Source organism: Myotis nattereri (assembly GCF_964212035.1).
Source record: "Myotis nattereri genome assembly, chromosome: 7".
NCBI lineage: Eukaryota > Metazoa > Chordata > Mammalia > Chiroptera > Vespertilionidae > Myotis > Myotis nattereri.
The window spans coordinates 32,076,354-32,103,009 of NC_138082.1; the positions used below are offsets into that span (position 1 = coordinate 32,076,354).

The 26,656-nt window shown below is 42.9% G+C and overlaps 1 protein-coding gene across 1 annotated transcript in view; it reads left to right on the top strand.

The window, feature by feature from the left end:
• GIGYF2 (GRB10 interacting GYF protein 2) overlaps positions 1–26,656 on the top strand; it is a 134,810-nt gene that overhangs the window by 92,457 nt on the left and 15,697 nt on the right. Inside the window, exons 16-24 of the mRNA XM_081096266.1 lie at positions 666–832; positions 11,491–11,582; positions 12,819–12,926; positions 13,918–14,018; positions 15,307–15,407; positions 17,535–17,696; positions 19,351–19,509; positions 20,373–20,609; positions 25,255–25,377. Coding sequence (XP_080952392.1) covers positions 666–832; positions 11,491–11,582; positions 12,819–12,926; positions 13,918–14,018; positions 15,307–15,407; positions 17,535–17,696; positions 19,351–19,509; positions 20,373–20,609; positions 25,255–25,377 — 1,250 coding nt within the window. The remainder of the gene's footprint in view (positions 1–665; positions 833–11,490; positions 11,583–12,818; positions 12,927–13,917; positions 14,019–15,306; positions 15,408–17,534; positions 17,697–19,350; positions 19,510–20,372; positions 20,610–25,254; positions 25,378–26,656) is intronic.

Sequence of the window (26,656 nt, forward strand, 5' to 3'; positions counted from 1 at the left end):
ATCTATGTGAGAGCAAAACATCGATTGGCTGCCTCCTGCATGCCCCCTAGTAGGGATCAAGCCCGAAACCTGGGCATGTGCCCTGACTGGGAATCTAATCAGCAACTTTTTGGTATACAGTATGACGTCCAACCACCTCAGCCATACCAGCCAGCGCATGATGTGACTATTTTTAACTATAGCCATTCTGACAAGTGTGTCATGATATCTCATAGTTTTTAATTTGCATTTCCCTAATGGCTAAATCTCTGGCAGAAAATGAAAATTTAGAAAAGCATGTATTCTGCCCTGCATATCTGTATTCTGTATTACTAAGTGACATAGAGTCTAGTAAGTACTCTTTCCAGTTTAATTAAATACTTCTTTGACAAATGAATTATAGAAATTGAGTGAGATGGAGACTATATGCTCTTTAAAATCTCAGCACTTCTGAGAATTTGGGATGTGTAGACATAAGGCTTATTTTGAAATCTTTTTTGTTGTATTTTATTAAAAGCCTCTCCACCACCTTTGGAGAGGAATTAAGTTTATCTTAAAAATTATTTGATAGGTACCACCTGAAACAAGTTGTTACCTCTGGATGAGGATCAAACACAGAAAATATTTTTCTCCTCTTTAGCCTGAAAGGATTCTTATTGCCCTTCTGTTTTAAATTGGTGTTGTAGGTCCCTTCAATAATCAGGAGATGACAGAATGGTTTCAGGCGGGCTATTTTACTATGTCTTTATTGGTGAAGAGAGCATGTGATGAAAGCTTCCAACCTCTTGGTGATATCATGAAAATGTGGGGAAGGGTTCCCTTCTCTTCCGGTCCTGCACCCCCTTCTCATATGGTAAGTACCTTACAGCTCACCCAGAACATGTATTAGATACAGATGCACTTGCTTCTCTATGGAAAATATATCTTTGGGTGAGAATTAAAAAAAAAAAAAAATTAGCTACTGGTATTATAACTAAAAACTGGATCATAAGGTAGCCCTCTTGTATAGTGGTCCTGGAGAACCTTTGAATGGGAAATAATACTCCTTTTCAGCTGCTCCCACCCTTTCCCCAAAGAGTTCCTCTTGGAGAGCTTTGGATCTGTGCCGTACTTTTCCTTCTCCAAGTAGAGGAGTGTCTGGTTCTTGGCCATAGTCAAAAGTAGCTATAGTTAGAAACCTCATTGTGAACACCGGATTTCGACAATGAAAACACTATTGACTTATTCATTAACTCAAGGTTGAGGGCCTGTACCAGGCCTTGTGGTAGGTTCTGAAGATCTAAGGATGAATAAGATACAACTTCTTGGCATTTTAATGATGATGTGTCTTGGTGTGGTCCTCTTTGGATTCCTTTTGTTTGGGGTTCTCTGCGCTTCCTTGACCTGTAAGTCTATTTCTTTCACCAGGTGGGGGAAGTTTTCTGTCATTATTTCTTCAAATAGGTTTTCAAAATCTTGCTCTCTCTCATCTTCTGGCACCCCTATAATTCTGATGTTGGTACGCTTGAAGCTGTCCCAGAGGCTCCTTACACTATCTTCGTATTTTTGGATTCTTTTTTCATTTTGCTTTTCCAGTTGGGTGTTTTTTGCTTCTTCGCATTTCGAATCTTTGACTTGATTCTTGCGCTCCTCTGGTCTGCTGTTGGGTATCTGTATAATATTCTTTATTTCAGTCAGTGTATGCTTAATTTCTAGTTGGTTCTTTATCACAACATCGAGGGTCTCATTAGATTTCTTGTATATCTCATTAAGTTTATTGGTAGTTTCTAGAAAATTATTGAAAGACCTTAAAAGTGTGGTTTTAAGCTCTATATCCTCCAGTTCTGACATTTGCGTCCTGTTTCTTTTTTTTTAAATATATTTTTTATTGATTAAGATATTACATATGTGTCCTTATCCCCACGTTACCCTCTACCCCCCCCACCCCCCCCCACCCCCGCTCATGCCCTCACCCCCCCCTCGTTGTCCGTGTCCATTGGTTAGGCCTATATGCTTGCATATAAGGCCTTTGGTTGATCTTTCCCCCTTACCCCCACCCTCCCCTACCTTCCCTCCAAGGCCCGACAGTCCAATCAATGCCTCTCCATCTCTGGATCAGTCCTTGTTCATCAGTTTATGTTGTTCATTATATTCCACAAATGAGTGAGATCATGTGGTATTTATCCGCTCTCCAGTTCCATCCATTTTGTGGCAAATGGTAAGAGTTCCTTTTTCTTCTTCCTCTTCTTAAAGAATACCTTTCAGCATTTCATATAATGCTGGTTTGGTGGTGATGAACTCCTTTAGCGTTTTCTTATCTGTGAAGCTCTTTATCTGACCTTCTATTCTGAATGATAGCTTTGCTGGATAAAGTAATCTTGGTTGTAGGTTCTTGGCATCATCACTTTGAATATTTCTTGCCACTCTCTTCTGGCTTGCATGGTTTCTGTTGAGAAATCAGCTGACAGTCGTATGGGTACTCCCTTGTAGGTAACTGAGTTTCTTTCTCTTGCTGCTTTTAAGATTCTCTCTTTGTCTTTTGCTCTTGGCATTTTAATTATGATGTGTCTTGGTGTGGTCCTCTTTGGGTTCCTTTTGTTTGGGGTTCTCTGCGCTTCCTGGACTTGTAAGTCCATTTCTTTCACCAGGTAGGGGAAGTTTTCTGTCATTATTTCTTCAAATAGGTTTTCAATATCTTTCCCCCTCTCTTCTTCTGGTACCCCTATAATTCTGATGTTGGTACACTTGAAGTTGTCCCAGAGGCTCCTTAAACTATCTTCATATTTTTGGAGTCTTTTTTCTTTTTTCTTTTTCGGTTGGGTATTTTTTGTTTCTTTGTATTTCAAATCTTTGACTTGATTCTTGGGATCCTCTTGTCTGCTGTTGGATCTCTGTATATTATTCTTTATTTCAGTCAGTGTATGCTTAATTTCTAGTTGGTCCTTTTTCATATCCTCGAGAGTCTCACTAGATTTATCGAGGGTCTCACTAAATTTATCAGTGGTTTCCATAAAATTCTTGAAAAACCTTATAAACGTGGCCTTGAACTCTATATCCAGTCGTTTGCTTTCCTCCATTTCTGTCATTTGTGACCTGTTTCTTTGTCTCCACATTTTTTATGCTTCCCTGTGTTGGTAGAATGGTTTTGTGTGCGAGGTGTCCTGTAGGGACCAGTGTCTCAGTCTCCCCAGTTACCTGAGGTGGACACTCTTGGTGTACCCCCTTGTGGGCTTTTTGCACAGTCTTATTGTAGTTATGCCTTGATTGTTGTAGGATCACTGGGAGGAATTGACCTCCAGGCCAATTGGCAGTGAGAATCAGCTGTGTCTGTAGTGGGGGAACTTCTGTGCTGAAGACACCCTTCTGGGCAAGACTTGCTTCAGTGGGGTTTTGGTGCTCACTGAGTCTGCACCCTGAGTGTGTCCCTTATGGATCTGAGGAGTTGTAATCTGGATGGTCCCCCTCTGACCACTGGGTACACTGGCTCTTGTATCTAAGGAGGTGCTAATTTAGCCTCTGCCTGAGGTTACCCAGCAGGAGCTACGAAGAGAACTGCAGATTCCCCTTCCTTTTTTGGAGTTTGGAGGTACCCTGATGAGGCCCAGCTGTGAAGCAATGCAAGCCGCTGTGAGGCCTTGAGCCTTCTCTTGGAAGTTCTGGGTCTGTCTGGCCCAGCTGCAGTTAGGTAATTTTCAGGTTGCAAAGGGCCGGGGCATTCATATGCAAAACCCTCTGCTGCAGCCTGGGTGGGGCGGGGTCTCAGGGAATCAAAGGGCGGAGCAAGCAGCTATGGCGGATTCTCAGCCCTGCCCTAAGGGGCCGTGCGTCTCAGTGTCCTGGTAATTGCTGCAAGCACCTCTGAGGGAAAGCCGACCTCAAGTTCTGAGTTCTGCCCCCTGCCAGACAGTCCAGTTTCTCCCCGTATGAGTCCTGGGTCCCCAGAGACTTCCCGGAACTGGAGTTCAGAGCAGTCGGGAGCTTGTGACTCCCTCCCAATTCAAAAAGACAGCCGCGTCCTCAGGTGCCAGCCCCTTTCTGCGCACACGAGCCTCCGTACCTCTGCACTTTACTTCCGCAGCTCCTCTGGCTCTCAGTGTGTTTTTCTTTCCTTCTAGTTGTAGAATTTCCACTCAGCCAGCCTTCCTGTAGTTCTGGATGATGTCCGTTTTGTCTTTTTGTTGTATTTTTGAAGTTGTTGTGGGAGGCAGCAATTTCCTGGTGTTTATCTATGCCGCCATCTTAGTTTCTCCAAGTCCTGTTTCTTTGTCTCCGCATTTTTTATGCTTTCTTGGTTCAACCCCTACTGATCTTTGTTCGCGGTCTTGTTGTAGTTAAGCCTTGATTGTTGTCAGCAATACCGGGGGTGATTTGACCTCCAGGCTAACTGGCTATGAGAGTCAGCTGTGTCTGCAGTGGGAGAGCTTCTGTGCTGGACCTCTAGGGCGGTGCTAATCTCGCGTTTGCCTGAGGCTATCCCGCAAATGCCTCTGTGCAGGGCTTGGGCGGGGTGGGTCCCAGGGGATCTACAGGGCGAGCGGAGCGAACAGTTATGGCTGCTCTCAGTTTCGTCCCTAGGGGCTCTGCCTCTCAGAGTCCCAGCAACCGCTGCAAACCTCGGAGAGAAAGCTGCCTTCGAGTTCCGACCGAAGCCAGACAGTCCCGCTTCTCCCGTTTGAGTCTGGGTCCCTAGAGTCTCACCCGGATCTGGAGCTCAGAGTCTGAAACTCCCTCCCGATTGAAAACAACAACCGCACCCTCTGCCGCCAGCCCGCTCCGCACGCACTCCGCACCTGAGTATTTCACTTCAGCACTGCGCCTCCTCTGAGTCTGGGTATGATATTCTCTTTCCTCCTAGTTGTAGAATTTCCACTCAGCCAGCCTTCCTGTGGTTCTGGATGATGTCCGTTCCATCTTTTAGGTGTATTTTTGAATTGGTTGTTCGAGGCAGCAATCTCCGGCGTTAACCTATCACAACTTCTTTATTTTATTTATTTTTTTATTGCTTCAAGTATTTCAAAGGGTATTACATATGTCTCCTTTTTTCCCCTGCCCTTGACAATCCCCTGGCCTCCCCTAACCCCCAGTGTCTTATGTCCATTGGTTATGCTTATATGCATGCATATAAGTCCTTCGGTTGATCTCTTACCCTCCCCCCCCCCTTCTGCCCCCCTACCCTCCCCGGCCTTCCTGCTGCAGTTTGACAGTCTGTTTGAGGCAGCTCTGCCTCTGTATCTATTTTTGTTCATCCTATCTAATAAAAGAGAAACATGGTAATTAGCCGCACCTCTGCTACCCTTCCCATTGGCTAATCAGGGTGATATGCAAATTAACTGCCAGCCAAGATGGCGGCCCAGAGCCAGGCAGCTTGAAGCGAACATGAGGCTTGCTTGCTTCAGTGACGGAGAACTCCAACATTGCCCGCCTGCCGCTGCCAGCCTCTGAGCTTGCAGTTTGAAACATTGTTACAAATATAGAAGCTAAACAAAACCCCAGAAACCTGCTTTCAGCCAGCCGGGATCTCAGAGCTGGAGTTGAAGCAGTGTTTCAATTATAGAACCCAAACAAACCAGATACCTGCTTTCAGCAGCTAAGGCCTAAGAACTGGAGCCAAGCCTCAGAGCTAAAACTGGCCCAGAATAAAGAAAAAAAAGGAGTGGTTGGGAGCTTCAGTCACCCGCCAGCCTGAAAACAGCCCTCAGCCCCTCACCCAGAATGGCCAGGCACCCCAGTGGGGACCCCCACCCTGATCCAGGACACCCTTCAGGGCAAACCAGCCGTCCCCCACCCGTGCACCAGGCCTCTATCCTATATAGTAAAAGGGTAATATGCCTCCCGGCACCGGGATCAGCGTGACAGGGGGCAGCGCCAAAACCCCCTTATTGCCCTGCGGCTCTATGTGTGACAGGGGGCGGGGCCGCACCTCCCTATCGGCCCTGCTCTGTTCGTGACAGGGGAAGGCGCCCCAACCCCCTGATCAGCCCTGCTCTGTGTGTGTGTGACAGGGTGCGGCACCCCAACCCCCACACCCCCCACGGGCCCTGCTCTGTGTGTGACAGGGTAGAGCCATAACCTCCCCATCGGCCCTGCCCTGAGTGTGACAGTGGCGGCGCCCCAACCCCCTGATCGGCCCTGCTCTGTGGGTGATAGAGGGCGGTGCCCCAACCGCCCCCCATGGGCCCTGCTCTGTGTGTGACAGGGTCGAGCTATAACCTCCCCATCGGCCCTGCCCTGAATGTGATAGTGGCGGCGCCCCAACCACCTGATCCGCTCTGCTCTGTGTGTGACAGGGGGCGGTGCCCCAACTCCCCTTTCGGCCCTACTCTGTGAGTGACAGGGGGGAGCTCCTCAACCCCCTGATCAGCCCTGCACTGTGCGTGACGGGGGGGAGCTCCCCAACCCCCTGATCGACCCTGCTCTTTGCGTGACAGGGTACGGAGCCCCAGCCCCCCTGTTGGGCCCTGCTCTCTCGTGACAGTGGGTGGCGCCGCAACCTCCCATCGACCCTGCCTTGAGTGTGACAGGGGGTGGTGCCCCAACCCCCCAATCGGCCCTACCCTGAGCGTGACTGAGGGTGACATCACAACCTCCCGATCCGCCCTGCTCTGTGCATGACAGGGGGCGGTGCCCCAACTCCCCAATCGGCCCTGCTCTGAGCCCAACGGGCTGCATCTGGGGATTGGGCCTGCCCTCTGTCACCCGGGAGCAGGCCTAAGCCAGCAGGTCGTTATCTCCCGAGGGGTCCCAGATTGCGAGAGGGCACAGGCCGGGCTGAGGGGAACCGCCCCCCCCCCCCCCCCCCCGAGTGCAGAAATTTTTGTGCACCGGGCCTCTAGTAAGTTTATAATGGTCTTTATTATCCATGAGTGAGTGAGATCATGTGGTATTTTTCCTTCATTGACTGCCTTATTTCACTTAGCATAATGCTCTCCAGTTCCATCCATGCCGTTGCAAATGGTAAGAGTTCCTTCTTCTTTACAGCAGCATAGTATTCCATCGTGTAGATGTACCACAGTTTTCTAATCCATTCATCTACAGATGGGCACTTAGGCTGTTTCCAGATCTTAGGTATGGTGAATTGTGCTGCTATGAACATAGGGGTGCATATATCCGTTCTGATTGGTGTTTCTGGGTTCTTGGATATATTCCCAGAAGTGGGATCACAGGGTCAAATGGGTGTTCCATTTTTAGTTTTTTGAGGAAACTCCATACTGTCTTCCATAGTGGCTGCACCAGTCTGCATTCCCACCAGCAGTGCACGAGTATTCCTTTTTTTCCGCATCCTCTCCAGCACTTGTCGTTTGTTGATTTGTTGATGATAGCCAGTCTGACAGGTGTGAAATGGTACCTCATTGTTGTTTTGATTTGCATCTCTCAGATGATTAGTGACTTTGAGCATGTTTTCATATGTCTCTTGGCTTTCTGAATGTCCTCTTTTGAAAGGTGTCTATATAGGTCCTTTGCCAATTTTTTGATTGGATTGTTTATCTTCCTTTTGTTAAGTTTCATGAGATCCCTGTAAATGTTGGAGATTAAACTCTTATCGGTGATAACATTGGCAAATATGTTCTCCCATGCAGTGGGCTTTCTTGTTGTTTTGTTGATGGTTTCTTTTGCTGTGCAGAAGCTTTTTATTTTGATGTAGTCCCATTTGTTCAATTTCTCTTTAGTTTCAAGTGCCCTAGGAGCTGTATCAGTGAAGAAATTGCTTCGGCATATGTCTGAGATTTTGTTGCCTTTGGATTCTTCTAGAATTGTTATGGTTTCTCGTCGTACATTTTAAGTCCTTTATCCATTTTGAGTTTATTTTTGTGTATGGTGTAAGTTGGTAGTCTAGTTTCATTTTCTTGCCTGTATCTGTCCAATTTTCCCAACACCATTTATTGAAGAGACTATCTTGACTCCATTGTATGTTCTTGCCTCCTTTGTCAAATATTAATTGAGCATATTGGTTCGGGCCGACTTCTGGGCTCTCTATTCTATTCCATTGATCTATATGTCTGTTCTTGGGCCAGTACCAGGCAGTTTTGAGAACAGTGGCTTTGTAATACAGCATGATATCTGGTATTGAGATCCCACCTACTTTGTTCTTTCTCAGGATTGCTGCAGCTATTCGGGGTCTTTTTTTATTCCAGATGAATTTTTGGAGAGTTTGTTCTAGGTCTGTGAAATATGCCATTGGTATTTTAATGGGAAGTGCGTTGAATTTATAGATTGCTTTGGGTAGTATGGACATTTTAATGATGTTGATTCTACCAATCCATGAACACGGTATGTTCTTCCATCCGTTTATGTCTTCCTCTGTCTCTTTTTTCAACATCCTGTAGTTTTCTGAGTAGAGGTCTTTTACCTCTTTAGTTAAGTTTATTCCTAGGTAGCTTAATTTTTTTGGTGCGATGGTAAATGGGATTGTTTTTTTAGTCTCTCTTTCTGAAAGTTCACTATTTGTGTATAGAAATGCCTCAGATTTATTGGGGTAAGATACAACTTCTTACCAAGGGCATTCATAGGTGAGAATAGTGGCTGTCAAACATTTTTTACCATGGCCTGTAGTTAAAAAAAAGTTAAATCTCTTCTCTGTGCATTGCACAAAATTTTTTTGTCATGCACATACCTTCTGTTCTATTTCTTTTCTTCTTCTTATACAAATGTTAGTCTTGACCCAGTCATTGATTTTACAATCCACTGATGGGTTGAGACCTATAGTTTGAAGAGCAGTAAATATTCCTGGGTGAGGGAAATTATTTCTGTTATAAATTCAAAGAAAAATTATAGTGTATTGTTGTGTATAAATTTAACTTATGTACCAAGTTTGAGCTTTATTTTCCTTCTCTGAATTGGGATGAGTTTTTATCTTGCGTGTTTCAGAGCTGAAAGATCATTACTTGGAGCTTAGCAAACTTTCTGTAGTCCATTTCCTGACTTCCAGTGATAGGGCTGAGCCTCAGTCAGACTCACTTAAAGGGAAAAATCATGGGAAGCTCTGCTTCCTGTCAGCTCTTGCCTTTGCACTGATAAGAGAGTTCACTTTTATGATGAATGTACCTTGAAACCTATATTTCATATAAAAATTTTAGATGATCTTAGCATAGTTTTTATTTAGCTTTAATTTTAGATGATTCCTAGCCCAAGAAATTATCAGATGTTTTACTGCAAACTATAAAGATATAAACTATTCACTAATGATTTGCTTAAGTTTAGTCTGTGTCACCCTTATACTTTTATAGTATTCCTCCCCTTATCTGTAGGGGAAACATTCCAAGACCCCCAGTGGATACCTGAAACCACAGAAAATACCAAACCCTGTATATACTATGTTTATTTTTCCTATACATACATACCAATGATAAATCTTAATTTATAAATTGGGCACAGTAAGAGATTAACAAAAGTAATCAAACAGATCAGTTATAATAATACTAGGGGCCCAGTGCACGAATCTGTGCATCTTGAAAGGAACTGTGGGTCGCGAGGCTGCCATAGGCAAGGGGTGGGTTTCCGCCCATCCTCTGTGCCCCTGCCCGGCGCCTCGCACCTTGGCCTTCTGTCCCCTGTCCACCGGCAGCCCTGCTCCCACTGCTCCCATGCACTGACGGTGCAGAGCGATTGGGGCCGGCTCCAGCAGCAGTGCGAGTGAGGCCGGCACCATCATTGGGTGCTAGCGGCAGCTGCTGCCCGATCACCCCTCAGGAGCAGGGGGAGGTGGAGAAGCCCTCAAGGGCTATCAGGGCTGGCACCTGCTGCTCACATCCACTGATGGAGCCAAGTGATGGGGACTGGCGCCAGGCATGGGCAGCGGGTACGAGTGGTGGCTCTGGTGCTGGAAGTAGGTGTGAGCACTGGGTGGGACCATGGCGTGCAGGAGCAAAGAATTTTCAGTAACCACCAGAGGCTCACCCTGATGACAGTGACTGGCTTCCTGCCTTGGTCTGGCGCCCCCACTCAACTGCTCCACCATCCGGCCATGGCCAATGCCCGCCATGTTCTGCACATGCCCCCTGGTGGTCAGCGCACATCATAGCAACTGGTTGTTTGGTTCCGGTTCCACCATTTAGTCTGTTTGCATATTAGCCTTTTATTATATAGGAATACTGTAATAAAAGTGATGTGAATGTGGCACCCCTCTCCCCCCACCTCCCAACCGATCTGATAAGCATGACAGCTACTAAGTGACTTAACTTGGAGGGTAGCATCTGCCTTGTGGGCATGCCGGACAGAGGAATGAGTCATGTCCTGTGGGGGATGAGGGGGATGGCTCGAGATTTCAGCATACTACTTAAGTAGCTACTTTAAGTAGCGCACAGTTTAAAACTTATAAGTTATTTCTGGAATTTTTTATTTACTATTTTTTGGTCCATGGTTGACCACAGGTAACTGAAACTGCAGGAAGTGAAACTATGGATAAGGGGGACTACTGTATTTCTGTTATCTTATACTTTCCTTATTTTTCTCACTTTGAACTTTTCAAATTTAAATTTCAGACCATGTTATTTGAAATATAAGCTAAAAAACCAGGGTTTTACTACAGCTTGTTTTTGTAAAACTTAGGATGTATTAATAGCAGTAGAAAAACCTAATTTGGGTGTAAGGAGTTTTACTTTTCAGAGCTCTTTTATACTGTGTTTAACTTAAAATTTCTCATTATCTCCCAGCTAGTGTGGCTCTGATGGTTGAGCATCAACCTATGAACCAGGAGGTCATGGTTCAATTCCCAGTCAGGGCACATGCCTGGGTTGCTGGCTTGATCCCCAGTAGGGGTCATGCAGGAGGCAGCTGATCAGTGATTCTCTCTCATCATTGATGTGTCTATCTCTCTCTCTCTCCCTCTCCCTTCCTCTCTAAAGTCAATAAAAAATAGTAAAAAAAAGATTTCTTATTATCTTAAGACATACTTACATATTGGCTCCCAGTATTATGTGCCATTTCCTTTATCCTTTAGATAACTTCACTTTTCTGTTAGTCCCATTTCTATAATTCCTGATCTAACAAATTTATAAATCACTTTTAATATTAGAAGAATTATACATTTTTTAGTTACAGTAATAACTGGAGTACAGTACAACATTCAGCTTCAAGGGCAGGAGGGCAGGGAGGGCAAACAGCATCTGAAATAAGGATCCTTTCCCACATCTTAGGGAATCCTATCTAATAAAAGTCCAATATGCTAAGTGTCGGATCGTTTGACCAGTCACTCTGACACATACTGACCACCAGGGGCAGACACTCCCACGGACTGGGCAAGATGGGCCGGACACGCCCTGGAGCCCTCCTCTAAAATATTGCCTTTAGTGTGCACGAATTTGTGCACCAGGCTTCTAGTCTCTTATAGTGCAGACACCACTTTCTTCCACTAGATGGAACTGTTTAGTTTTTACAAATGCCTGAGGTTTTTATAGTTATGCATTTTGGGTGTAAAGGTGGAGTGGGAAGTGAAGACCTGGGATTCATTTTGCTTTTAGATATATGTGTTAAATGGCTTTTAGGTTCTTTGCAATTTATTCAATGGCATTTCTTCTCCCATTTCTTTACTCTCAGGGAGAGTTGGACCAGGAGCGACTGACCAGGCAGCAGGAACTCACAGCCTTATATCAGATGCAGCACCTTCAGTACCAGCAATTCGTACTACAGTAAGAGCAGTACTAGAGAGGGTGTACTGTAGCACCAAAAAGGCCTTTGATATCATCTGCTCACAAGTTCCACCTTTTACAGCATAAAACTAAAAGTTTTAGGATATTTCAGTCACCCACCTAGTGGCATGTTACCACTAAGTTTTGTTTTCTTAAATACCAGAAGTTTGTAGAAGATAACACAGTATTGTAATTTTGCAAGCTCATTAGCTCCAAAAGCAATAATCAACAAGCATTTAAGAACTAAGTGCCTGTTAAATAGCTCGACTTTGAATGCTACAGAGAAAAAACATAGACCAGAGGACAGAAAAGAAGTAAAAGTTTATACTGTTAGATGTGGTGTGGACTGATGGCAGAATCACTTAGCTTGTGTGTTGCTTTTGTAGAAGAGCTAAGATTGCCTGTCATCTGTGCAGAGGTTGGCAGCCTGCTACCTGTTTTATAAGCAGAGTTCTATGGACACAGGGCCACACCAATTTGTGTGTATATTGTCCTATGGCTGCTTTTGAACAAAGATGGCAGCATTGAGTAATTGTGTATGGTCTGCAAAGCCAGAAATATTTACTGTCTGACGCTTTACTGAAAAACTGGTCTACCTCTGATCTAGTGGAAAATAATTTTACCTAAAATTTTCCCAATTAAAACAAATTTGAGAATTTTTATACAAGTGATTTGATTTTTGCAAAGGGTGTTTCATGTGGAAATAGCTATTTGATTTTGTTTTGTTTTTAACTTGTTTTCTGGTATAAGACTATTAAAGTATTAAAAAACTGGCAAATTTCTTCATCTTGAAGGAATTTGTCAGTTTTTTATATTCATTACCCCCCCCCCCTTCAAAAGCATGTTATCTATAAGTTCAGTTCTTTCGAGAATGAAGTATAGAGTTTTCTGTGTGACTATTGTTCTCATGAAGAATTATAAAATACTTACAGGCCCGATGCATGAAATTCGTGCAAGAGTAGGCCTTCCTTCCCCTGGCTGCCAGCACCAGCTTCCCTCTGGCACCCAGGAGCCAGGCTTCCCTCCAGCCGCTGGCAGGCACCCGGGACACGGGCTTCCCTCCAGAAGATCGTCCGGTCTAATTAGCATTAGCATATTACGCTTTTATTATTATAGATATTTGTTAGCTGTTTCTGATGGTTTTGGGGGAGGGGTAGATTGAACCATGTCTTTCATTGTCTCAGTAAAGTGAACTAAATATGGATAGACAGGTTACACTTTTTCTACTTTTTAAAGACAACAGTATGCACAGGTTTTGGCTCAACATCAGAAAGCAGCCCTCTCTTCCCAGCAGCAGCAACAGTTGGCACTTCTTCTCCAACAGTTCCAGGCTCTGAAGATGAGGTTGGTGGTCATTCCATGACGTGTGCCTGGGTGTGTGTGTGTGTGTGTGTGTGTGTGTGTGTGTGTGTGTGTATCAGATAAAGAGAAGAAAGGAAATATGGGTATGTGTGAACTCAGGTATCAAAAATGTACACACCACAGAAAAGTGTGTGGTGTTGTGTGTTAAATAGAACATAGTTTTTAAAAATAATTAGGCTGGAGGTAAAGCATTTACTTGGTCTATCCAGAGAATAAATTGGAAATGATAACCAGAGGATAACACTTGAGAAGCAATGTAGTCTTATGGAACCAGCAACCAAAAAAGTTGTAGTCTAAAAGCTTAATCTCATTTTTACCTGTGCTAGCTATCTCAAGATATTAACAATGTCACACAGGGTTATCATTTTCCAGAACCCAAATGTTATTAAGGTCGTCAAAGGAAAAGGAAATTATGTTTAATTTCTGATTATCATTCAGGGTAATATTTATTTTTTCTTCTGCAAAGAGCTGTCACTGCTCTTTAAAACCTTACTGTCCAGTTTAATTAGAACCTTTTACACTTCTCTTTTGAGCCGTAACCCATCCTGTTAAGTGCTAAGGTATCCATTTTACAGATGGGCAAACTGGGACTCTGAGAGGCTAGAGGTCTTGGTTGACATAATACACAGAAAACTTCAGAGACAGAACAAAAATACAGACCTTTTGACTTAGAGTCTATGGGGTTTTTTAGTGTTTGTTTTTCCATTATAACATGCCTCTGTTTATTGAGATGTTGTGGATTTTGAAGATAGTAGGTATATCCATTATTTGGAAATCAGTGTTTGCTAAGACCTTAGTAGTCCAGAGAGTGATTATTCTTCCCTGTGTCCCAGATGCTGTGGTAGTGTTACCATTTAGTTAAAACAATGGAGTTTTCTGGCCAAATAACCTGGAAAATCTATAAGTAATATAGACGTCCCTCCTTATTTTGGCAAAATGACAAGAACAAGTTCTTTTTATTTCCCTTTTGCAGAATATCTGATCAGAGTGTCATTTCCTCAGTAACTAGATCTGTGTCAGTGCCAGACACTGGGTCTATCTGGGAGCTTCAGCCAACAGCTTCACAGCCTACAGGTACCCAGAAATTTGGAGAAGAGAAAAGCCTGCTTTGAAGTGAACATCTTAACCTCATTCTCTCTTTTTTTTTCCCCTTTGCAGTAAATTAGAACATTTTGGGGGCTGGGATTTTTTAAAAGTTGCCATTGGTGGAGTACTTCTGTTTCTTAAGCTCTGATTTCTGCAGAAGTGGGTAGTCCTTACAAGAGGTTATAGTCTATGTTGAAAATTCTCAGGAACATGGGCATTGATGGATTTTTCTTAGAGCCATTGAGCTATTCAGGCCATAGTTCTCTCACAAACATTGACCCTGAGGATTGTGGCAGAAGGACTGATTATCCTCCCTCTTCTTCATCACCTTCCCATGCTATATGTACCTTATTTTTTCTTGGAAGCCATTTATAGTTAGGATGTTAAAATACTCTCCAGTTTTGGGGAAACTGTTGTAAGTACCTTATTAAACAACTTCTTTCTTTGAGTATGATGCAGTCAAGGTTCTTTACAAGTACTCCGTTTTATATAGACAATAATTTATAGTTCATAAATAGACTATAATAGGAATGTAGGGAATAGAGAATGCTGAAAAGTGGTGCCAGCAAACGTTGCTGACAATAGGAAAACAGACTCAGGAACCTTCTCCTGTTTATTTACTTCCACATCTGACTCTCTCAGTCAGTCAGCAGGACCCAGTGTTGTTTGTGAGACTTGCCTAGCCTTTCCAGAGGCTTGCCCAGCTCCAGCTATACCTTTCTCTTTTTTTCTCTCTTTTATTGAACTGAAATCGTATAACATAAAATTAACTGTTTTTAAATGAATGAATAATGCATTCACAATATTGTACAACCACTTAGTTTTCTCTAGTTCCACAGCTATGCCCTTCTTAACCCCATTCTCCACTTAGTGCATGCAGTAAGAGGTGGTATGGCTATTAGAAATATGGTGGGCTTTGGGATCTGATTCAGAGTGGGATTTCAGTCCTAGCATGGCCACTTGCTTGTCCTGTATTCTTGCGGATGTTACAGAACTACCTATGGCCCTTAACTTGTTCATCTGTAAAAATGGGGGAGTGAACAGATACCTTACAGGGGTTTTTTGAGGATGAATGCCTGGTACCTCTAGATGTGTTGACGGTTATTGATATAAACTGGAGCCCACTGGCAGTTCAGTTGACTTCGAAGCAGAACAGATATAGTATACAATGAAACTCATTCAGGGACAGGGGGTAGCTTTTTTTGTTATGTTCCTGGATATGTGACTGTGCATGTAAGCCCTGACATCCTCACTTTTTTTCTTTGTTGTCTTATAGTTTGGGAAGGTAGTAGTGTATGGGATCTTCCCCTTGATACGACGACTCCAGGACCTGCCCTTGAACAGCTTCAACAGATGGAGAAGGCCAAAGCTGCAAAGGTCTGAACTCATTCTTCCACAATTGTGCATCCTTTCCAGTTGTGGGACACAGGCATTTGTTTACTGATGTCTGTATCTTTAGCTAGCTATATATTTTTTCCCTTCTAGTTTACTGCTACTTAGCTGGTATAAGCACATTCATATTCTTTGAATATATATATACTCCCAAAGACCTTAAACAGAATTAAAATTATTAGTTAAAATCAATTCAATTAAAAATTATTGGTTGGTTGACACATTAATGATTATGGTCATCTGTATATTTTAATTTCATGATTCATGTTAGATACACTTGTTACAAATACTAAGACCTTAAGAAAATATCCACTACTTGGCTATTAGACCCTTGAGCTGTAGCTTGCTTGATCTATCAACACTTAGTATCACTGTCATGATTTCCAGGTTTTCATGCCTCTGAGAGAATTGTTCCTATTTTATACTTAATGCAGTCTTGTCCCCTGAGGTAATGAAATACAGGAGCTTGCAGTTGTGTGTGTGTGTGTGTGTGTGTGTGTGTGTGTGGAGTGTGTGGGGGGGGGAGGGGCGGGAGGGCAGTGGTGATGACACACAGACAAGCGGTTCAAGAAAGCATTATGGGCCGGCTACCTAGTTGGAGAGGTGGGGAATCAGAAATTGGGCAACATTTTCAATGGACACTAATACCTGAGTTAATTTTCACTTGAAGGATGGTAGGATTTAACCCTGTTAAAGGGTTTTGGGTTGACAGAGTAGGAGGAGGAAACATTTAAATTGGAATTGAAGGAAACAACCCTGTAAAGGCTCAGAAATGCAGGAAAACATATTGGCTAAGGAAACAGCTAAGTACTTTGGTCTGGCCTGGACCCTTGATGCGTCTGAGGAATGAATGATGAGAGAGGAAACTAAAGAAGAGGCAGGCCAGTCGTGAGCATCCTTGTACATGCTGTTAGTCAGGATTTCTTTTCTGGGTGAAGGATAGTTTAAATCAGTTGTTCCCAACCATTTTTTGGCCTTGCCCCACATAAGCATCTCTAAATGCGCGCCCCCCGCCCCCCCGCCCCTGACATATAATTCTTATTCAGAAAGCGAACTCCTATTCATGTGGAGGAAGCCTAAAAGGCCATTAGCTTGGTCTAAAGAAGCTTCCAAAGAACATGACATCCATCAAAGAGAAAAAGAACAAAAGGAGAGTTGAAGTACTGAGGAAGAAATCACTAAGAAACTGTTAAAAAAATAATACGAAGTGATATGAAAAAATAGCAAATAAAGTTTCAAAACAGAGAACTGAAATGCATAAATATGTCACAATATGTATTTATATACTGTATATGAGATCCCAGAACCATAAGAAATGCAAAAAATTCACTTAATAACTCACTCTCGAGTTGAGTATATATTTCTTAGTGCCCCCAGATAAAATCAAATTGCTCCCGTGTGGGGCGTGTGCCTCATGTTGGGAACCACTAGTTTAAATGGGAGTGATTTTTTGGGGGGAGAGGGGGGGGATAGATGTTGAGCTGGGGAATGTGGGCACAACTGGATTCTGGGAAACCAGATAAGGAGACTCTTAGGAATTTGGGTGAGAAAATGAAAGCCAGAACTATACTTGTGGCAATGGAACTGGAAACTGGTTGCTAGATTTGACTAGTATTTAGGGACTATGAAGGATAGAATTTGTCAAGTGGTTTGTCTTCAGATTTTAAAAAATTATATAATTTTTACATCAGTAGCTTTACAAAATTGCTTTTGAAATTTTGGAGCTACCTTGTTAGATCTTCAATCAGAAAATCTTTTTGTGGAATGAGCAAAGAAATGGCCACTCCCCAAGAAAATTGTGTTACTCTCCTCTTGGCTACTTCTCTTCCACATGCAGAAAATGTGGTGCAGAGGTGGTATGGAGCAAGGAGGTAGGGAAAAGTGGGCCAAGAGTGCACTCAATTTAGAAGAGCTTAAAACTGTTCTGATTACTGAGACAAATCAGAACTTAGAGCTCTTACAGAACTGCCTTCATCACCCCGTTGCAGTGGAAGTAACTGAGTGACTGGTGGTGCCTGCGCATTTCAGCTTCTCCCAATTGTACTGGTCAGTGATGTTCAGGTGTTCCTTTGCATGTGTCAACTGTCTAAGACTACTCTTATGTAATCACAGCTAGAGCAGGAGAGAAGAGAGGCAGAAATGAGGGCAAAACGGGAAGAGGAAGAGCGAAAGAGGCAAGAAGAACTCCGGAGACAGCAGGAGGAAATTCTCCGAAGGCAGCAGGAGGAAGAAAGAAAAAGGCGGGAAGAAGAAGAACTTGCCCGAAGGAAGCAGGTAACCCTTTCTCGGAGAACTGTGACCACAGGACTAGTGCCGAAGGAGGGCCTTCAGGGTAGCTCACTCCTATCATTTCACAGGCTGTAGTTCACAGAGATGGTTTATCCAAGGTCAACAACAGGACTGGAAGCTTAGAAGACTCACTTCCTTTTAGAGTGTCTTGTCCACTAATACCCACTGGAGGGATAGTCCTCAGTCCAAGTAAAACATTAGAATTTATTTCTTTTGCATATTTCCTGGGGTTTTATAAACCAGTTAGATATCAGAAGTAACCAAGTCTTTGCCTAAGTATTTATAACCAGTGACATTGAATATTTTTCATGATTTTTGGTCATTTGTATTTGGGAGGGAGGGGTTGCAGAATTTTCTGTTCATGTGCTTGGCCTATTTTCTACTGGGATTTTTAAAGATCCCAATGGAAAGAATTTTCTTTGTAATAGCCCCAAAGTCTAGATTTTACCTCACATTTCCTACTTCTTGTTGGCCACAAGGAGGTACTCTGTGAAAAACAAAAGAGTCTAGGCTGAGATTAGATTAGAACTACTACATTAGCATGTAAGGGCTCTAAGAAATATTGCAGTAAGGAAATCTGTTTAATTCTGTGATGCTCAGTATTTCCTAAATTACTTAACAATGGGACCCTTTCCTGTAAACTTATTTTGTTCTGGGACACATAACTTTACTCAGTACTGCGGACTGGAGAACTTATTCCTGCCTCACCAGGCGTTTTTGGCAGCTGTGTTGATTTGATCTGTCTATACCTTAGGTTCTGAGCTGATTAAAAAATTGGAGCTGATGGTCCCAATGAGAAAACTGAGGCCATGTCCTACTGGGCCCTTTCTTTCTAGGGGTCATCGGTAAATACAGCTGATGTGGGAGCCCAGGTAGACCTCACAGTGTGATGCTCTTTATATTCTAATACAAATTAGTTTAATTTTCTAATCCTCTCCCGAGGATGTTTTTAATGATTTGAGAGAGATAAGGGGGGGGGGGCTGGGGGGGGGGAGAGAAGAGAAGACAAAAGAGGACAAGAGAAGACAAGAGAGAAACAATGATTAGTTGCCTCCCCATACGCACCCCGAATGGGGATTGAACCTGCAACTTAGGTATGTCCCTTTAACTGGGAATTGAACCAACAACCCTTTTGGTGCATGGGACAATGCTCTAATCAACTGAACCACCAGGTCAGGGCACAAATTATTTTAACTCTTAATGTATCTTCTTCTGAACTTACATATATACTGTTTACTCTGCATACTTTTAAAAAACATATATATTTTATTTCAGAGAGGAAGGGAGAGGGAGAGAGAGAAACATCAATGATGACAGAGAATTATTGATTAGCTGCCTCCTGCATGCCCCAGATATGTGCCCTGATTGGTAATCGAACCGTGACCTCCTGGTCCATAGGTCGACATTCAACCACTGAGCCACTATGCCTGGACTACTCTGTGTACTTTTTATGTTTGCTATTAACAGAGTCTTTGCGGCACATAGCCTATTCCTTTTCAAATTATGATGTGTCATATATTAATTGAGACCCATAGTTTCTCTCTCTCTCTCTCTCTCTCTCTCTCTCTCTCTCTCTCTCTCTCTCTCTCTCTTTCTCTCTCTCCCACATACACACACACACACTTTTTTGTTACTATAGGAAGAGGCCCTGCGACGCCAGAGGGAGCAAGAGATTGCATTAAGGCGACAGCGAGAAGAGGAAGAAAGGCAGCAGCAGGAAGAAGCTCTTAGGAGGCTGGAGGAGAGGAGAAGAGAAGAGGAAGAAAGGCGGAAGCAGGAAGAATTGTTACGCAAGCAGGTAACCAGATGGTTTACTCTTCTCATTGCTACTTGAAGCTGGGAATTAGTGATGAAGAAAGTGTTCAGATAGCCTGTTTTTTTCAGGTTGCTGAAAATTGCCAAAAGAGACCTAACTGGCTCTTCCTATTTTTGTAATAACCGTCCCACATGTAATTATAAAAGCTGAGCTAAATATCAGAGAAGCAAAACAAACAAAAAAATAGACCACCAGTGAAGAAATCCAAAGACATACTCTTTAAAAACCAAAAGTGAGATCTGCAAGTTGACAACTTTTGCCTGAGGGTGTGCCTCAATTCATTCTTTGAAAGTGTACAATTCAGTGCTGCTTAATAAAGTCCCAAGATTCTGCAACAATTAGCACTATCTAATTCTAGTCCAACCATGTTATTCTGCCATTACCAGCAGCCAGAGGGGTGGAGGGTGGGTTGAGGAGAGTTCTTCCAAGGAACCTGTGGGCCACAATGGGTGAGAGCCAGGGACTGAATGAAGTGCTCTTGTAAAGTTGCTCTGGTTCCAGCCTTGGCTGAGACTTTCTTGGTCATCAGCATCCCTGCAAGGTCCTGGCAGCAGTTCGCCTCAATGTTGGAACAGTTTCCAGGAGACTTCCCTGCAGCTGGCGGTGATCACTTAGAGATCAGTACTTATCACAAATATTCAAAGTGACATTCCTTTTATGTAGAACTGGCAAGCCAATGACAATGTACCCTGTAAGCATGTAGGCCTTTGTGGCTACTTTAAATATATTTTCAAAGAGTATTTAACTCTACCTTATATCATCACTTTCTCTGTCACTTCAGAAGTGATTCAGATTTTAAAAAACCACACCACACAATTGAATTTTCTTTTCTTTTTCCTGGGAAGGAAGAGGAGGCTGCAAAGTGGGCCCGAGAAGAAGAAGAAGCCCAGCGTCGACTAGAGGAGAACCGGCTGCGAATGGAAGCAGAGGCAGCCAGGCTGCGGCAGGAGGAGGAAGAGCGGAAGAGGAAAGAGCTGGAGCTCCAGCGGCACAAGGAGCTGATGCGCCAGCGGCAGCAGCAGCAGGAGGCTCTGCGGAGGCTGCAGCAGCAGCAGCAACAGCAGCAGCTGGCACAGATGAAGGTAAAGCCTGGGCACCAGTCCCGAGGTGTTCCTTGCTAACATCTTAGGTAGATGCTGGCAGTAAAATAGTGTGCTTTCTTCAATGTTAAATTTACTGCAATGGTTTTTTGATCAATAAAACATAATATGATGCATGTACTTTGTGTCGGCCTTTAAACAAGAGAAGAATAAATAAAAGAGGATAGGACATTAGCAGTGATACAGGCAAAATGAAGTAAATCTCTGGTTCATAATTTTTTAATTTTTAAAAATTGATTTTAGAGAGGGGGAGAGAGACATCAATCAGTTGCCTCCAATACATACCCAGACAGGGAATTGAACCCGCCACCTTTTGGTGCTCCAGGTGATGCTCCCTCCGATCAACTGAGCCACCTGGCCAGGGCATGTGTTTCATAAATTTAATGCAGCTCATTGGAGTGTCTACTGTAGCAGTAAAGCACTGCTGAGGTAAAGGTGAATAAGAGAAGATACCTCTCCTCAAGATAAAAACATTTGGATGTGTAAATAGGAACTGTCATACAGAGCTTGAAAGGCAGCTGACTTGAAGTTATGTATACAAAGTGTTATTTTATGAGTATTCAAAGCATTATTTGAAGTTGTAGAAAGAGAAAACTGAGAGACCAGTAAAGAGAATACGATGGTGGTAGTGAGAATGAATAGAAAGGGCTGGCAGGACAGACTTGTATTAATAGCAATCAGCAAGACTTAGTGACTGTCTAGGTCTGAGGGACAAAGCTGGGGTGGCTGCTAGTTAGTAAGCTTCAGTGACTGGGAAAGCAGTGGAACTGTTGATGAAGCTGGAGTGATTGGGAGGGGGCAAGCAGATTTATGGCAAGGTCTGCACAACTTCACATGGAGTCCGTAGTTAGTAATAAGGCTCAATGTCCCCTGTCTTCAAGGGGCTTACAGGACATACAAACAGGAAATTAGAATACAGAATGGTGAGAGACAAGTGGCCTTAGGCATTACTGTTTTGTGACTGGCTAGAATAGTTAGTAAAGTCCCACTCTCCCCAACTGTGTGAAGCCTCTGCTGATGCTCTTCTGGGCACAGCCCTGGGTGTGCCCAGAATCACTCTGGGATAATACTGATTTGAACAGGCCTTTCTTTGATTTTCTTTTTCCACATCCAGCTGTTCAGCTCCACTAGTTGCCAGCTGGATTGCTCTATTGTTCTCAAAAGTGCCCTGGGGCACAAGTTGCTTCTTGTTGATCCATACTAATCCGATCAAATTCTGGCTTCTTTGAAGAGCTGTTTCCTGAGGTCAATATTTGAAGTTAGTTCTGACCCCAGGATAACTTCCTTCAACTCTTTCATTGGTTCTCTGAGACCAAGTAGTGGTAGACAGGTCAGCCTCTATCTCCAGTAAATCTGCCCATTTCCTCCCAGTTGCCTTTCTCTCGTCCTTCACTGTTTTTTTGAAAGTGTTCCTGGCTCAAACTCCTCATTCTCCACGCTGTTGCAAATGAAGTCAGTTCCTTTGGGAAGAGGCCTGGAGCTCTCCATATTCCAGTCTGTTCCTCCCACCTTCACTCCCAAGCAAAATCTCTGAGTCACAGCCTTGGGGCTGGGAACAGTGGGGTGCTTTTCTCTGAGTGACACCACTGCTTTAGGTCTTTTTAGCTTGCCTTTCTTGGTGGCATGGTGGCCTTTCCAGTAAGGGCAGTGGCAATCAGAGCCCTAGTAGTCTTAGTAGTTTCCATTTTATGAGGAGGGATAAGCATGAGGAGGGAAACCCCACCTCTCAGCTGTATTGGCCTATAACCGCCTTTGCATCAGGTAGCTGGAGTTAGAATGAGAAGTGCTGATGTGCTTTCCAGGAAGCCAACCATGGACTGGCAGCTGAGGGGGAGAGGGAGGCCTGTGTCCCTGGCTCCACTCATTGGAGTGGAGTTTCTGTCTGATGGAGCTGGGAGTTGGGAGAGAGGGGTATTGGTATAAGTACCACAGACTGTTCTTAACCAAGTTTTAGCAGCTTTTCTTGAAATGTTTCATTTGCTGTATTCCCTTGGGAGCATTCCCAAAATCTTTAAGTTATTTTGAAAAAAATACTTTCCACCGGTTTTGCTAAAGAATTGGGTCTACAGAGCTCCTCGTGCTATCATACTGGATGTGAACACAATCTTTTTTAAAATAAAAAATAGTGTTGAAAATAAGATAGCAATGTCAGGGCAGAAAAAAGTAAATAAAACAAATTGACAAAAGATAGTAGGCATTCAGGGGTATGCCCAATTCCCTACTATTTGCTGCTGATTTGGAAGAGAATTGTTCTGAAAAGCATGATTAGTAAAATGCAGTTCTGAGTGGGCTGTACAGGATGTTGGTTGAACTGGAAAATGTCCTAAGGCAATGTTGATGGAGTGATGGGATATTATTTCCTATGTACAGATAAGATTTAAGGAAAATGATAGTTATCTGCAGACATTTGTCTGTCATGTGAAAATTTAGATTTGTTCTGCTTTACTCCAGAGAGCAGACCTGTGAATCACGAGCAAAAAGTACACTGAAGTATATTTTGGCACAGCAGTGGGAAGGATCTCAGAGGTGCCTGAAAGGGAAATAGGTCATTTCAGGAGGTTGTGTATCTCTTCCTGGTGTGGGCCTAGGTCAGTGATGGTGAACCTTTTGAGCTCGGCGTGTCAGCATTTTGAAAAACCCTAACTTAACTCTGGTGTCATGTCACATATAGACATTTTTTTATATTTGCAACCATATTAAAACAAAGGTTTATATTTTTGATATTTATTTTATATATTTAAATGCCATTTAACAAAGAAAAATCAACCAAAAAAATGAGTTCGTGTGTCACCTCTGACACGCGTGTCATAGATTCACCATCACTGGCCTAGGTTCTGCGTAAGAGGAGGGGAAGGGGGTGTGGGGCTGGTTCCAGGGTACTATGGGGTGACGCATCCACTGGGATTTTAGTTTTTAAAAATATGTTGTTACTGATTTTAGGGAGAGAGGAAGGGAGAGGGAGAAAAAGAGAAACATCAATCAGTTGCCTCCCATATGCACCCCGGCCAGGGATTGAACCCACAGCCCAGGCATGTGCCCTGATCAGGAATCTAATGTGTGACCTTTCAGTGCAGGGTAGGATTTCAGACATCAGTGGTTACTGGCTATTATCTAATTGCAAAAGTATGCAGATTCTCTGGCCTGACCTTTGGCTCTTCTGGTTCATCAAATGTGGGGCCAGGGCATCTACATTTTTACAGGATCTCCCATGTGATGCTACCAGGTTTGAGATCTAATGCCTTATTTGATCTTGATAGCACCTTCCAAGTAGATCATTTCTTATGGAGAAAAAGCATTTGTTTGTGCTCAATTTTGCTTACCTGGTCCACCATCTTTCTCTCTTAGTTTCCCTCTGCACTCCTCCCACACCTCAGGACTGGCGCATTTTGAGAGAAATGCCCCTACTACCTATCACATTGGCCAAAAATTGTTACGAATTGATTCATGCTGTTCAGTAGTGTTAAGGCTATTCATTTGGCTAGCTGTTTGGTAATATCAATGGCAATTGTAACTGTTTATACCCTTATCCTATAAGCTCCAATTGTAGAGATTTCTGCTAAGAAGCCATTGTTTTGGGGTGGGGGGGGGTGGGGTGGTGGTGGTGGTGGTGGTGGTGGTGGTGGTGGCGGCGGCGGCGGCTTTGGGGCATTTTGTTTTGTTTCATCCATGTTCACGTATTATTTTTATTAAATGTTTTAAGTCTGGTTTGTATTTTATTTTTAAGAACCATAAGATGTCTCACAGTTTGGATGCATAATTTTATTGCCTAGGAGACCAATGGATTCTCTTAGAATAATCAGACTTTTTTTCTTTTTTAATCTTCATTTGAGGACATGCTTAGAGAGAGGAAGGGGGAGACAGAGAGACAGACAGACATTGATGTGAGAGAGAAACATTGACTGGTTGCCTTCTGTACACTCCCTGAGTGGGGATCAAACCTGCTACCCAGGTATGTGCCCTGACGGGAATCAAACTGGAAATTTTTCAGTGCCTGGGACAACACTCAACCAATTGAACCACTCTGGTTGGGCAATAATCATGCTTTTGAGAATGCTAAGGTATTTAGAACCCATATATTTACACTCTATTTTAGTCCATAATTTTAAGGGATAGGAAAATAGAGTTATTGATTAAAAGCTGCTTGGTGCTCAGGACTAGAAGCTACAGTTTGGTTAATAATGACTTTCATAAAAGACTGAAAACTATGCCTGGTGTCTTCCATTAGCTGTCCACTTCAGCTCTCCCTGCAGAAATCTGTCCTTACCCCTTTCACTGGAAAGTCGCACATCATGCTCTAATTGCCTCCTTGGATTAAAAATTTAGTGTTACCTTTGTTTATTTGTTTCCCTTTATGTCTGTATATTGCTGTATATGTCAATGCTAGACATAACAAATTGGCAATCCCCAAATGGTAGAGCAAATAAAAGTATATTGTATATATTTTAAGTTGTTTTGAAATAACCTTACATTTGGAGTAGTGACAGAAAATTTAAAAGAAACCAAGTTGGAGAATAGTGTGTAAAAGTATTACACGGGGAGTCTGAATGTTCTGTTTGTACACGATACATTAGTGCCTGTTTCCTGTCCACATTTCCTCATGCACTATTCTGCTTTCTTTTTCTGTTAGCTTCCTTCTTCTTCAACGTGGGGTCAGCAGTCCAATACAACAGCATGTCAGTCCCAGGCAACGTTGTCATTGGCTGAAATCCAAAAACTGGAAGAGGAACGAGAACGGCAACTTCGGGAAGAGGTAAATTTCAAAAGTAAATGTGGTCCAGTCTAACAGTGTTACAGATTAGCTAGTGTGATTCTGGGTTAGTGAAGATAATTATTATTGTCAGATTGCTGTGTGTCTGAATTGCGTGTTGATTATTAAACTCCTTAGCTTACAATTTGGTCATTCTAGCAAATAAGGATCTAATAAGAATAACTAAGATTGGATAACAAATATCCAGTTATCTTAATTATTTTAATGTAGTTCTTAAGAGAATAACTCATGGTGTTTCAGAATTATGAGTTCTATGCAGATATCCAATTGTAAATTTGAATTTTAGAATGCAGAATACATTCTTCTGTAGGGTGTTGGGTTTTTGACTTTCCTAGAAAACCGTATAATATGCCAGTATGAGAAATAAAGTCTCTGCTTGTAAGTCTGTATCCCGTAGTAGTTGTAAGTTGATATCTTTAGGATAGTAAGGATATAAAAGAATGAAAGAAGAAATGGAGGGGAGGGATACAGTTCTTTATATGAGAAAATGAGTAAGTAAAATGGTTTGGTTCAGTATGCCATATATTCATCCATCCCTCCCATATTTGCTGAGTACCTACTCAGTTACAGTTAGAGTCTAAGATTATAGCTGAATCCAAAACAGGCAGAATTCTCTTTTCTTTTATTTTAAATATATTTTTACTGATTTCAGAGAGGGAGGGAGAGGGAGAGAGAGAGAGAAACATCAACGATGAGAGAGAATCATTGACCGGCTGCCTCCGCATGCCCTCTACTGGGGATCAAGCCACAACTCAGGCATGTGCCCTTGACTGGAATCGAAGCTGATGCTCTATCCACTGAGCCAAACTGGGTAGGGCCAAAATTCTCCGCTTTTTATAAAGCTTACCCTCTAATTGAGAGGAGATGACAATAAAAGTTGTTAATGGTAGTGATTGGTTGTCTAATTTTAGCTAGTGCAATCTGGAAAGGCCTCTGAAAAGGTAGCATAAAGTACAGAGTCTTAAAAAAAGTGTGTATGTGGATATGATTGAAGGCAGAGTAGTCAGTTTGTTACAATGCAAGCTGTCATTTTAGAGCTGAATAGTATCATTTACTGAAGGCCATGGGTGCACAAAGAGAAGTGGGAGTTGTCTTTACATATTCACCATGTAGTGTGCTTGACCTCATCAAATGGGTTAAAATATTTCATCTTTAAAATTACCTTATTTCCCACCCTCTTCAGATAAAGACTGAACTTAACCTGAAATCATTTCTTTTTTAAAAAAGCTCATCAACAGCCCTAGCCGGTTTGGCTCAGTGG